The 14,550-nt window shown below is 35.4% G+C and overlaps 1 protein-coding gene across 3 annotated transcripts in view; it reads right to left on the bottom strand.

The window, feature by feature from the left end:
• Window positions 1-14,550, bottom strand: part of SSUH2 (ssu-2 homolog) — a 171,514-nt gene that overhangs the window by 31,448 nt on the left and 125,516 nt on the right. For all 3 annotated transcript variants that reach the window (XM_074198670.1, XM_074198669.1, XM_074198668.1), the window contains 7 exons: window positions 13,603-13,701; window positions 12,891-12,957; window positions 8,966-9,095; window positions 7,821-7,881; window positions 4,589-4,713; window positions 1,860-1,922; window positions 917-1,002 (listed from right to left, as the gene is read on the bottom strand). In XM_074198670.1, coding sequence (XP_074054771.1) covers window positions 917-1,002; window positions 1,860-1,922; window positions 4,589-4,713; window positions 7,821-7,881; window positions 8,966-9,095; window positions 12,891-12,957; window positions 13,603-13,696 — 626 coding nt within the window. In that variant the 5' untranslated portion in view covers window positions 13,697-13,701. The remainder of the gene's footprint in view (window positions 1-916; window positions 1,003-1,859; window positions 1,923-4,588; window positions 4,714-7,820; window positions 7,882-8,965; window positions 9,096-12,890; window positions 12,958-13,602; window positions 13,702-14,550) is intronic.

Genomic DNA, 14,550 nt, shown 5'->3' with positions numbered 1-14,550 from the left:
TCTCCTATTATTCTTCTACTTTCTTTTCTGTTTCAATCTGAATTTTCTTAGTCTAATTCCTTCCACTTCCTTCTTTCTTTTCTAGTTTCCTTCCTTCTCTCCTCTCTCTTCCTTCATGCCTTTCTTCCTACCTCAATCACTGCCTTTCCTTTGAACTCAATCTCTTTTTTCTCTTCATCCTTTCCTCCATTTTTCCTCTTTCTCCTTTATTTCACATTTTGTTCATGCACCAGGCGATCACTGGGTGTCTATCAGATAAAAAATTCATTGCTGAAAGAATATAGAAATTAAAGATATTGCCCATAAAGTTAAGGAGTTTATGATCTAGTAGGGAGATTAGTTGAGTTAATAAATAATCCCAAAAAAAGTTATGAAAGATACAATAATATGTATATTGTATTTACAGGATTTAGAAAAGTAAGGGATCATTTCTGGGTGAACAATCAAGAACTTTTATGGAAGAGTTGGCATTTATATCTAAACATTTTTTAACAGATGCCTAATACTGTCAAATGCTGTACAAGATAGAGAGAAATATAAATCATGATGTCTGACCTCTCAGAGTTCAGGGTATAGTCATGGAAGAAAGATTTGCCACATGAAAAGACTAGACAAGACATAAGATGATAGACCAATAAATCTGGAATTGAGAGCTTTAGAGCAGAGGTGGCAAATTCATAATTCAAGTCAGAAAACTTTTCAGAAAATTTTTAACAAAATAAACAAAAATACAAAACAACACAAATAACGTTAATTTGTGGTTTTCTACATCAATATATGACCTGCAGAAATTCGTTTCAATTTGAGTTTGATATCACTGATTCAGAGAATGTTTTGGAAATCCAAAGATCATTCATAGAAACCCTCAGGTAGCTTCATTTTGATTCTCAAGACCAACTCGCCTCAGTTTACATACCTTTTTCTCCCAGAGCCAGAGCACACCTGACATCTTCGGGACTGCTTAGACTTGCGCCTGGCCCCACTGCAGGAGGCACATCGCATCTAGAAACAAACCATTCAAGTCAGCACTTGGCCAGCACCCAAGTCATTTATTAGGAGTCATGAATAAACATGGTGGGTGAAGTAGGGAAGGTCAATATGGGAAATGAATAATGTTAATATAGCTAATACAGCCTCCCTCATGGTTACCTGTACTCCAGTCTGCTCTAGGTCAAATTATAGCTTTGAGACATTGCTCTGCCACTAATTTGTGTATATCAGTGGACTGAAATCATAGAATCCCAGATTAAGAAATAGAAGACATTTTAGAAGTCACCAAGTCCAACTTCCGCGTTTTCCCAGTCAGAGGAATGTAGATTTCTGCCTGTAAAGGACCTGAGAGGCTATCTAGACCAATTCCTTCATTTTACAAATGAGAAAATTGGGGCCCAGTAAAGTTAAATGACTTGCCCAAAGTCACACATAATTTACAAATATCAAAAACAGGTTTTTCCATCTCCAAATCCAATACATTTTTCACTGTACCATGTTATCTCCCCTGAATCACAGAGATGGAACTTTGAGAGATCATAATTCATCAGATCCCTTTATTGTTAAGGAAATAGCAAGTCAAAAACATTCATTGATTTGCCAAAAGTAAAAAAAAAATCTAGAAAGTAGCAGAGTTAAGATTCGAGTCTACATTTTCTAATGTCAGAGTCAGTCAATATATTTTCCACTTCTCTCTGCCCAACACCTAATTTCTAAATACCCTGACTTTATTTGATTTCTGTCATATGATATTTGTTGTCTCCTCCTAGACTTTGAATGACTTAACCCAAGTTTCATCTCAGATCACTAAAATCAATCTCTAAGGTTAAAATTGGCCAACACTTCAAATAAGGATGCCCCAAACTCACTGTGCCAGCCCCATGACATCCACTGCACTTGTACCGTCCTCGTCCTTGGCATTTATGGCAATCCTGAAAAGAAAACATTTTCTTTGGGTCAACTCACCCCAATAGAAGGGTTTGCTATAGTGTTCTCAAAGATCCCTACTGTCCCCAGTGTGGTCATTCCCTCACAGATACATATCTCAACATTTCCATTGCCTAGTAGAGTGCCCTTATGGATTGCATTGGTCAAAAAAAATTTCATCTCATGGTGTCCAACTTGCTGTGGTAAGCATTTCCATGCTTAGCAAGGTAGGTCATCTTCTACCAGTCTTGTGTTTAAATCTTTCAGCTAATTAGGATGTGCCAGGATCCACATTCCAAAGTCAATGTCTTTAAGAATATGCCATTATGAGACATCAGAAATAACTTTTATAAAAGAGCACCCAATTTATAGATACCTATAAGATTTGGGCAGTTGCTTAGAGTGAAAGGGATTTTCCAATTTCAGAATAAGTAGCTTCCAAAGACACTATAAAAGACTTTCATTTTTAAATTAAATTAGATATATTTTAATTAACAAAATCTGTTTTCTCTTTCTCCCCTCAGTAAAAAACAAATGTAAACCAGACCCTTATATCAAATATGTTTAGTCAAGGAAAATGAACTCCTGCATTGACCATGTGCAAAATGTGTCTGTTTCACTCTGCACCTTGAACCCATTGCTTCTTTCTCAGGAGAGACTGTATCATCAGTCCTCTGTAGGTATGCTTGGTCATTGCATTGGTCATTGCATCAAAGTTCTTAAAACATTCAAAGTTTGGATATTCTTTGTCCATAAAACCCAAAGTTATTCTTCATACAAACAATAAAGGAAGGGAGAAGCTGCTTCCAGACTACCAAGATCTGTCCCAGAAAAGTATTTTTCCAATGAAATATTGTCAAAGATAATGGTTGGTTTCCAAGGTGAACTCATAAGTAGCTCCTTAACCTTTTGTGTAGCTTAAAATCTCTTGGAGCACAAACCATTGGTTAGCAAGAAGGAATCTATATTTGGCCAAGAGAAGGAAACTACTTTTTCAAAAGTGAATGAATCAGGTCTTTCATAATGAAAACAAGGCGATGAACAGTCTCCTGGAAAAAGACCATCTTGAAGCAGTACAATCAACTAAACTTAATGAGATTCCTAGATTCTTTGGTAAACTCTGATTCTATTTGGTCTAAGGATAAGATTATGATTTCATTAGTGTAGAGACTAGGGTGAGGAAACTCTCTGTATTGATGCAGATCAGTGCTTTCTCTTCAGCTGTCTTAGAGAGATATCCGTAACACTACAGCTAAATAATTTGCCAAGGTTTATATAGTCATATGAGAATTCTATTATTGGATGTAAATATGGAAAATTTATTTATGGAGACAAAAATATATTATAGTATCTGTTACATAATAGTATATGTGGCAGATAGATGATGGCAGACGAAAATATATGACAACTGTTTCTGGAAGACTCCAGGCTTACCAAATAGTACACAATGACTGAGTTAATGAAAAGTTATGATGAAGATTCTTTTTTACTACATGCTCACCATATAACACCCAGGGAGATGTTTTAACTTTATTATGGATTTTCAGTTGTCATATATCCTGAACATTTCAGCTTTATTTTCCTATTTGTCTATCACTTGTTCGCCTGATTGCAAAAAAATGTATGAATGCAGTAGCCACAGGAATATGTGATTTTTTCCTTTTAAAAAGGGAAACTATAAAGCAAAATATATTTTTTCTAATGACAATACTGACCTCTCACCTACTATTATGATTATATTGGTTTTGGTTTGAGGTGAAAGTGGGATATGCTTACCATGAAGAATTACTTTTTAGTCTAAATATGTGGCCATTCCTCTCTATTTTTTTGGAGTAGCTTGAATTAATATCTTTTGTTTTTATATCACTACATTTCCCAATGTATTCCCATTCCTCTTCCAAAGAGCCATTCCCTACAAAATTTAATTTTAGAAAGATAATACTTCATAAAAACAAACCAATACATTGAAAGAAAAGCTGTTATTACATTCATTATTCCAAATTAATAGTTCCCAATCTATGAAAAGAAGAAATAAAGTGAGGAGAGTTGTAGCCTTCTTAAAATATCTCATGGTGAGAAAATTTTCAACCTGTTATAACTCTCAGAAATTAGAAAATCAGGGGTGGCTATGTGGCTCAGTGAATAGAGCACCAGTTCTGGAGTCAGGAGTACCTGAGTTCAAATCTGGCCTCAGACACTTAATAATTACCTAGCTGTGTGGCAAGCCACTTAACCCCATTGCTTTGCAAAAAAAAAAAAAAAAATTAGAAAATCATCATATACGAGAGACCATTGTTCGGTCAGTCCATAAATATTTATTAAACCCTTGCAGTGTGCAAAGAACTGCCCCAAGCACTAGAGATAAAAGGCAAGAAAAATTCTACCTTCAGTCTAATATTGTTTTTCTTGTTCTCTCTGGCTGCTACTTCTTTCCCTCTAAAACTAATTTTTTTTCCATTTTACATCTCATTTTTATGTAATATATATATATATATATATATATAGTACAATATGTAGAATATACATATATTTTATATACATAGTTATATGCATGTTAGCCTATCTAGTCTGTAAGCTCCTGGATGGCAGGGACTGTTTACCTTTTGTGACTGAAACATGCTACATACTTTATAAATACTTGGTCAGTATTTGATACTTATAGTCACATTACCTTGACTAAGGAGGAGTGTGGTACTTGAAACTTCTTAGTGTCCTCCTGAAACATGGGAGGGACATGCACTTTGATGTCCCAAGGCTTGGGAGATGCTCCTTTTTTCGGGCCATCAACTGAGTGATCTAAATTTCAAAAAAGGAAATCTCTCTGAATCTGTGGTCTGATTGGTAAGGGTTATATTACTTAGAATTAATTGTGGGCCAAGTCTAGTTCACAGATTGGAATTAATTTAGGGTTAAAAATGAGAATTAGGATTAGAGTTAGAATGAAAGTTAGATTTAACCTGTTTCCACAGGAAATTTGTGCATAGACTATTAGTTAAATTGAGTCAATAAAAGATACAATGCTATGAAAGATTTATGTTGCTTTGATAAACAGTACCCAGAATTTACCTATGATTGAGGACAGAAGAGAAGGTGTGCAGCATGAAATCTCCTCCCACTCAGTTCTGAAATTCTCCCATATTTATTTCCTTACTGATTTCTTAATGAAAATGCAGTGAAGAATATGGTTTAAACAAGATAGACATTAAGGTTCTTCCCATCTTTAAAAACTTAAGCTTCTGTGATTCTTGTGAGCTTCTCAGATTTGAGTATAAATTCAAATAAACTTAGTTTTAAAGAAATTTAAACTTTAAATATCAGCTCATGCATTAATGATATGAGTTTCCCATAAGAAGAGACCAAGAGAGGAAAATGTATTTTGTATATCAGAGCAACCAGGATAAAGGAGATTGGTGGTGGAGGGCAAGTGACAGATCAAATCAAACAACTAACTGAGGAAGGCTTGGAAGGGGAATAGAGGGGAAGAAGGCTATAAGTTTCTCTAGTAATTCATTTCCAATCATTACAAGCAACTGATTTCAATTATTAGAATAAAAGTCATTCCTTGATTAATAAATCATTGATGGAAGGTAGTTCTCAAGTTAAGAATTCAAATACCTGAAATAATGCCTCGTATCTCTAGCAATTAAAACAATGCAAATTGAAGCAATTCTGAGGTTCCATTTCATATTCATCAGTTTATAAGAGTTGACAAAAAAGGGAAAAGTGATAAATGTTGGAGAGCTGGGGGAAATGGGTGCACTGAGGATGAGTTGGTGAAGCTGTGAATTGGTCCAGCCATTCTGAAAAGAAATTTGGAACTATACTCCCAAAGTAAGTAAATTGTTTGTACCCTTTGACCCCCAAATTACATTATTAATCCTATGCCCTAAATGGTTCAAATTAAAAAGGGAAAAGTTCCATACGTACATAAATATTCATAGAATCTCTTTTTGTGGTGGAAAATAACTGGAAACTAAGTGGGGCACCCATAAATTGTGGAAACCAGAATGAATTATAGAATGTGAATTAATAGCATAAGAAACGATGAAAAGGGAGTTTTCAGAGAACTGAGAATATTTCTTTGAAATAATATAGAATGAAATGAGTGAAACTAGAAAAAATTATTTATGCTATAAGAATATTATAAATTCAAATTTTGGAAGGCTTGAGCACTGTGTTCAATGGAATGATCAGCCATCACTTCAGAGGATCAAATATGAAAAATGTTATCTAGCTCATGATGGAAAAGTTGGTAGACTAAATATGCAGACATTTGTTAGAACATATCCAAAATCAGAATTTTTGCTAGACTCTGCATAGTTTTACAAGGACTTTCTTTTGTTTTTGTTTTTTCAACAGAAATAGAAAGAAAATAGTTTTTTGGTTCATTAAAATAAATTAAGGAATCAGACAGACCTCAAAAACTCATTTTAAAACGCTTGTTGACTTAACCTTTGATTCCAAAAGATTACCTTGCAGAAAGGGAAAAAAAATTTATTGACTCACCCCTCATTTCTTTATTTTATAAAGGTACATTTTCCTATATTGAATTTCTGTTCACCAGAAATTGGCTGTCACCCTGGATTTGTGCTTTAACTTTTCAAGATTTATCGATGGAGCAGCTTCAAAAAAATATCCAGTAACTAGAGTGGTTGCAAAAGTTACTCCTTTACCATGTCATTCCAAGAGCTAAGTAAGTCCTGCTCCAAAGTAATAACTCAGATTTCTATAACATGTTAAAGATTTAAAAATCACTTCCTCTATAACAGTCCTCTGAGGAAGGCAGTACAAATATGGCCAACTTAATCTTTAAGGAAAAAGAAACTGAACCTCAGTGTCTTTTCCAAAATTATTTAATGAGTAAGTGCTAAAGTTGGAGTTTCAACCCATTACTTATACCATTATAATACAGTTGATGCTAAACATAGAAATAGGCAAAAATGAGAGACATAACACTAGACATCTTGAAGCAGAGATTGTTTAGTTTGTTTTTTATTCTGTATACTCAACATCTTACTCATATTAGATGTTTAATGAACATTACACATTAAAATGAACTTAAAGAATATCTAAAGAAATGATCTTATAGAGCACCAACTCTGGAGTCAGAAGGACCTGAGTTCAAATCCGACCTCAGATACTTAATAATTACCTAGCTGTGCAACCTTGGGCAAGTCACTTAACCCCACTGCCTTGCAAAAACAAAAAATAAAAAACAAACAAAAAAGAAATGATCTCTTAGTAGGGGAGATTCTAAAAGATTTGCCATTAGGTAGTAAAACCCAGAAAAGAACCCAGATCTCCTAATTCCTATTCAGTATTTGTCTACAGTACTATCTTTCCTGGGTAAGGATACTGATAAATATTTAACAACTTGCTCTTGAGAAGAAAAAATATATAGCCAAAGTATATTTTTAAAGCTTAATCTGCACTCAAATAATCACCATTATTTGCTGAAGTCCAAACAAAACAAATCAAACCCTAATTTCTATGGTTATTTAGTCATTTCAATTGTGTCCAACTCTTTGTGACCTCATTTTAAGATTTTCTTGGCAAATATACTTCTTGCCATTTCCTTCTCCAGCTCATTTTACAAATAAGGAAACCGAGAAAAACAAGGCTAAGTGACTTGCCCAGGGTCAAATAGCTAATAAATGGCCAAAGCCAGAATTGAATACATGAAGTTGAGTCTTCCTGATTCTAAGCCCAGTGTCTATCCATAGCCTATCCACTGAGCCTAATTTGTAACATTTGCCAGTTTCTGAAGTTCAATGCTCAAACTGAAATTTTAGCACCCCACTCTCATTAGCTGGCATTAAAAAGGTTTTAGCATACCCCTGAGGATAAGGTTTGGGGCAAGGGATGTTATTCGTAATTTAATTGATATTTCAACATCTACTTACTAGTATAAGGTTGAAATGTCCATTCACTTAACCTGGATTCACTAAAGGTTTCCAGTCGATACTAGAAAAAAATTAATAATCAAAGTTTTTATAAAGAAAAAACATTGTGTATATACCCGATGCCGCCTCTGAGAATCAGTTGGAAGTTTCTTTTCACAAAGTCATCTATGGATGTTCCAAATGACTCCATAACAAATGATTCTAATTCCAGTCTTGTAACAGCCCAGGATGCCTTCAGTGGCTTTATATCATATGAAATGTTTCCCTTCTTCAATGTCTCAAAACTGAATTAACTTTAAAGTTTTAATTTCTAATAATAAACTCATTCCATGCAACATGCTTTAAGACTTTGTTGCAATTTTTCCCCCAGTCTCGCTTGTAAAACTCAAAATAAATAAAACCTTTCTACTATTAAAAAAAGACTATGTTGTACTAGTAAATATTTAACTGGCTCTCTGAAAAAAATGTACACATTATGAACTTTTAAGTTCAATCTGTTATTGATATTTTTGTCCTTCACTTTCTTAAGTTTATGAGAAAAATAATGAATCAAGGCCTGATTGGCAACATTTGCAATTTTTGAGATTTAAATGTTTATACCAAAAATCTACATCTCAGTTCTTGACATGAGCAGGCTCCAGTACAGCCCTAATAGATGGGAGAAGATGATATAATAAAACAGCAAACCACATTTGGAAAATGGGGTATCGTCGTTCTGAGGCTCAAGACATGGTAAAAAAATTGAAGTTTATTTTCTTTATCCTTATAGTCATCTCAGGAAACTTTAAAAAGCCTTATATATAAGGACCTAAACAATTCACCAACAAGGAACACCCAGGCTTTTGGGGTGGTGTATTGTGGAGCATTGGGAAGTTTAGTGATTTTTCTTTGGTTATATATCCAGTTTGGGTCCAAAGTAGATCTTGAATGATGATTATAAAGTAAGTATCCATTATCCCATGCTGCCTTTCAGACTTACACCCTCCAGTGACCTTGATGCCCCCCTTAGATGACTCCTAGATGTAGCAGGAGGCACAGAAAGAATGTTGGACATTTCTGATAAGAACTGGATGGGGCTCAGATCTTATCCCTCCCAGCAGTGGTCAGGAGAGGTCCTCAGAGCTCCTTGGTCAGAGTCTACTTACTCTGTATAACATCTGCTGCCTCAGATTCTGAATGACCAGCTCCCCAGCTGCTCGGTTGCCATAGCAACATCTGGAATTCACAAAGCTCAGAAGGGCATTCCGGGCCATCTCCTCTGTCATGATGGGAATGCTATGGGAGGAAATAGTTCAGTGGAACCAGAAAGCATCCAAATGCCAATTCTCCAAAGATTTCTTAAGGGTTTGCCAACAGCAAAGCATTAATGATAGAAAGACAGATAGGGTATAGGCCCCATCATCAAAAAACATACAATCTGATAATAGAAAAGAAAGTTACACAAATAACAATGATACAAATAAAATTCAGAGGTTCGGAAAGAATATTATGGAGGCTTTAAGAAGAAAAATATTGTGTTCACCTGGGAGGGAGGGTCTCATAGAGAAAAATGACACTTCAACTGAACCTTAAAAGAATACATGGTTTTTTAACAGATCTCTTAGAAGATTATAGCAAAAGTTCTGACAGATGAAAAGTGATTGACTATGAGAAGTGAAGAAAAAAGAAAGGTCAGAGATAACCCCAAGGTTTCAGACTTTGGAGAGCACAATGAGACTATTCATTGACACCAGAACACATTCTGCTATTTTCCAGCTTCATATCTTATCTCTCTACGTTTTGGATGTCCTCCCCCTCTCCAGTTTAGTCTATTGAATTCTATCCATCAATTTAAAGTTCAATTAAAATACTGTCTCCTCCAGAAAGTGCTCTTCATTTCCCCCAGTTAATAACAATCTTTAGTTCCTTATGTAAAAAATGAGCCTTTCTAATATGCTTGAGATTAGGAATAGACTTGTGATTTCTTTAATATAAGAAACTCCCTTGAGCAAAGTCTATCAAACACTTTTTTCTAAAACTTATAGTCTTAGGGAGTTGTGTTATGTGCAATGTCACAGAACCATTAGGTAGGTCCTGAACCCAGTTCTCTACCCACCATACCACACCTGCCTCTAGATTAATGTGCTTTTAAGTTATTATCATTATTTGTATACCACACTCCTCTACTAGAAGTAAAAGTAAGAACGATGTTTAATCTAAACTGTGTCTCCTCCACAACTAGCAAGGGGTTCTGCTCTCAATGGGGAATTAATAAATGTTTGTTCAAATAAATTGCTTTAAGAATTCTAAGAGATATTATTTCCCTGGAGTCACAGATAAGAAAGAATAGATTAGTTTAATAAAAGTAGAAATATCATAGTTTTAGAACTAAAAGAGAGCCTAAAAAAACCATCAAGTCTAAGAAGAACTGAGGCCTGGAAAGTGACTTGTTCAAGAACATATGGTTATAAAATATCATAGCCAGGGTCTGAATGCAGGGAATCCTAGAATCCTATAAGTAAAGTTGGAAAGGATCTCAAAGGTCATCCAGATCATTCCTCCTTATTTTATTGAATAAAGTAATAGTGGCAGCTAGGTGTAGATAGAGGTGCTGGTTCTGGAGTCAGGAGACTCATCTTCCTAAATTCAAATCTGGATTCAGACACTCACCAGCTATGTGACCCTGGGCAACTCATTTAATCCTGTTTGCCTCAATTTCCTTATCTGTAAAATAAGTTGGAAAAAGAAATGGCAAACTGCTCCAGTATCTTAGAAGAAAACCCAAATGGGGTCCCGTAGAGTTGGACACAAGTGGAACAACTTACCACCCACAATATCAAAACCATGCCACCAAAAGTTTAAAGTTAATTATCCAAGATCACATGATTAATTAAATGGAAGTTTAATGAAATTAGCTAATTTGATTTAATTAAACTAATATGAATAATAATTAATAAATTAAAATGATATTTGAACTCAGATCTTGTGACTCCAAAATCACTTATTCCATAAACATTGACTCACTATACTAGCTATGAGTCAGTATAATAAACAACTTCTGCCCTCCTAGGACACCCATCCATCGCACTCATTGAGATAAGTGAATTCACACTGTAAGATCAAGAAAATAAGATGGTATGGCAGAGGAACTCTGGTCACAGAGCTGTACCTGAGTGGAGTTAAAACTCGATTACTTTTTGGCAACAATCTTTGGGGCAGGAGAAGACACAGTAAGTAGACAGGTGCAATGCCTGCAGCGACTGCCATTGGAGAATACCTGGAGATGCTAAATCACCTCACACATCACCCCTGCCCCATTGAAATGAATTTAAGCAAAATCTGCTGCAAGCTCTCTTCTCTCCTTGACTCCCATCTGGGTTTCATCTTCTTCTTTTCTCTAAGCTAGATTCATGTGTTCTGGCTTATATTACTGGATCAAAATGGTACCAGTTCCATGAAACTGGATCTATGTTGTTCTAAGCTTCTTTTCCTTCCCTTTTTTCCTTTTTTAAGCATTTTGGTCTTTTTATAATCTTAACTTCTACTAATTAGTCTATCCTTTAAGAAACTATGTTGCTGCTGCTCCAAAAAACTTATCCTGTGAATATCTTGTAGTCATCTGTGAACTTCATGTAGTTACCTAGTGTCCTGTGAATTAAAATTTAAGTCTTTCTTATCTCCTGGAGTCAGAGATGGGTGAGTTCATCACAAAAAGTGAATCTCCATAGAACCAATCTTTAAACCCCCTTTCCTGAAACCTATTTCCTCCTTTCTTCAATTTGACAGGATATATCACAAGATGGTACATGGTAAAGTCAAATGATTGATCTTTAGGAATTCATGGGAGGAAAGGGACACTGCTGTTGAAAGTAGGCAGGAAAAAATTCATTAAGGAAACAGGTATTAAAATAGACTTTGAATTACAGGATTTGTTATAGGTAGAGAAGAAGGAGAGAGGAAATCTGCCCCAGAACCTCCATTGGAAGAGGTTCAGCTCCAGATTCTGGACTTTTCTACCTTCTGGCCATGCTTCCAAGGATGTTTCCTCTACAAACCACAAACTCTCTTCCTGAATTAAAATGTAAGCAAATTGAGGGCAGGGACATCTTTATTTTTATTTGTATTTTTATTCTCTGAATTAGTAATGTAGTAGTTCTCAAATTTGGGGTCTGAAGATACTTTTTTTTGAACTTTATAAATCATTGAGGAATTTGGAATTTTGTGTGGTTTATCTGGTGATATTTATAATATTAGAATTTTTTAGTGTTATTATGAAAATTATTTTGACCTTATAGACCCATTGAAAGACTCATGAGCTTCCCTAGAACACATTTTTGAGAATTACTTATCTAATCAGTAGAACATAATATAAGCAAAGACTCGAAAATTCAATCTCAATAATAGTAATATAGTTCTAGAGTTGTTTTTCAAAGCACTTTTTTCATCTTTATGAGGTAGCTAATACAGATATCATTATTCCCATTTTACAGATGTTGAAAATGAGACTCACAGGGGTTTGTCTTGCCCATGGGTTCATAGCTAAGTACCTGAAGTATGCTTTCTAGATTCCCAGCAAAACATTCTCTTTCTACCATTCTAGGATGACTCATATCAGGCTGGAACTATCCAATTCTAATTGGGAAGGTGATAAGAATTGAAATATTATATACTTACAAAAATGGAAGAAAATTCAAAGTATTATATTTAGCACATTATCTCCCTGAGTGGGCTAACTTCACCAAAAGAAAGTGGTGCAATCTAGGACTCTTGAAAGGGGGGAAGGAGGATCTCTAGCAATTTAGTGAACTGGTACTCCTGTAGCATCAAAGGATTATGTTAAGATTACATTTCTGATTGTGTGACCTTGAGTAAGTCATTTCAATTCACTGGGTCTCAGTTTTCTCAACTAAAAAATGAAAGTATTGGTCTAGGTGACTTTTGAGGTTTTGTCCTCTCTACATTTAAGATCCTGGCATCTTGGACTATAGTTTTAGATTTATAGAAAATACAAAGTATTTTGAGATCACCTATGATGGATTTTTATGGGCAATGTATTGTACCAGAGTGTCAGAAAAATAAGTAGCACCTCACCTGTGTTGCAGAAATATTGGCCGGCTCCTATGATCACTGAATTTCCTCGGGGATGCTGAGGATTGACCTGGATGAAAGAGAGATTAGAGACCAGTACCATCTTTATTGGAAATTGCAAACGTGTCACTCAAAATTTTCTACACCTTTCAAATTGGTTTATTCCCAAGGGTTATGGTCCCAATGCAAGGAACAGAAGCCCAGATTTGGAGCTGAAAAACCTGAGTTCAAATTCTGGCTCTGGCACTTACTATTTATCCTTTAACGAGAATGCTATGTACCATGAACAGAGGACCTTGTCTCATATCTTCCCCACCCCATCAGGTGGTGACAGAAACCCCCAAGTTAGTGGACATTATTTCAATGCCCTTGTGATATCTTCGCTTTTAAGATTGGCATCATTAACCTGACTTAAGAACCCTCTAGGCAGCCCAGCAGATCTTGAAAAATAAGAATCTTAAACCAATAAAGTATCTTGGTTTTTGAACTACATCAAAAGCTTTTTTTTTGCTTCTTTTTCTGGTTCCTCTACAGAAGTGAAAGATATTGATCCATAAGAACCTCCAGATCGATAATTTTAAATACATTCACTGCTGAGAGAAATAGAATTGAATCAATACTTTCTTGGTGGCTGCCAATTTTGTTCATTCTAAGCCCATTCACTTAATACACACCCATTTCACAGGAATGAATTTATAAGGTAAATTGAACTTGCCACCATCTTGAAAAGGCCAGTCGTAGTGTGCCAGTTGTTCTAGAAGTTCAACAGGTGGAGCCAAGGGACTCTCAGCCTCGTAACTGAGATCCATGATACCTGTCAAAAGAATCAACTGTCATGAAGAATTGACAGAGAAAAGTCACCTGGCTACATTTGAAACATCCTACTGTTTCTATCCCATCTCTGGGGAACCAACCTGGGAAGGATGAGATGAAAGCTGCAATAGAAATGACCTTCACCACAGCCCTTTCCCCGACATTCCCCCAATTCTTCTCCTCTACCAGGTTTAGGTCAGCCTGGTTGACCCAAGGAATCAGAAAACAAGTCACTCGAATCACAGAACCTCAGAAATTCAAGGATCGAAAGGACAGGTGGCTAGATAATGTAACATCGGTAGAGAAATAATGGACAATCTCAGAAACTTACTCTATTTCCCCCAAACAACTCACTTAAACTCCCCAGGCCTTCATTTCCTTTTCAATAAAATAGGAACAGAACTCTAAGTATTGTAGAGAGGATGAAATGAGAAGATATTATGCGAGGGAAAATGTTATGCAAAACTTAAAGTACTAAATAGATGTTATCTATTAACTTTCTGAGAGATCATTTAATTTAATTTGTACCTAAAGAATAATGCAAATGCCATGTAAGAATAAATAATAATAATCCATAATAATAACTAGAATTTATTTAGCACCATAAGGTTTGAAAAGCACTTTACATATATTATCTCATTTGATTCTCACAAGAACCCTGTAATTTAGATGTAATTATTGTCTACATTTACAGATAAGTCATTTAGTCAATAAATATTTATTAAGGGCCCAAACCAAGACACACAGAGGTTGAGTGATTTCCTGGCTCATCCTGGAGTGAGCTAGAGGGCGGGTGAGGCAGGAGTCAAATTCAAATAGCTTCCTGATTCCAAGACCCACGCTCTGTCCA

Source organism: Macrotis lagotis, chromosome 8 (assembly GCF_037893015.1).
Source record: "Macrotis lagotis isolate mMagLag1 chromosome 8, bilby.v1.9.chrom.fasta, whole genome shotgun sequence".
Classification (NCBI taxonomy): domain Eukaryota; kingdom Metazoa; phylum Chordata; class Mammalia; order Peramelemorphia; family Peramelidae; genus Macrotis; species Macrotis lagotis.
Note: the sequence above shows the minus strand (reverse complement) of the source record. Positions and strands in the feature narration are given on the sequence as shown.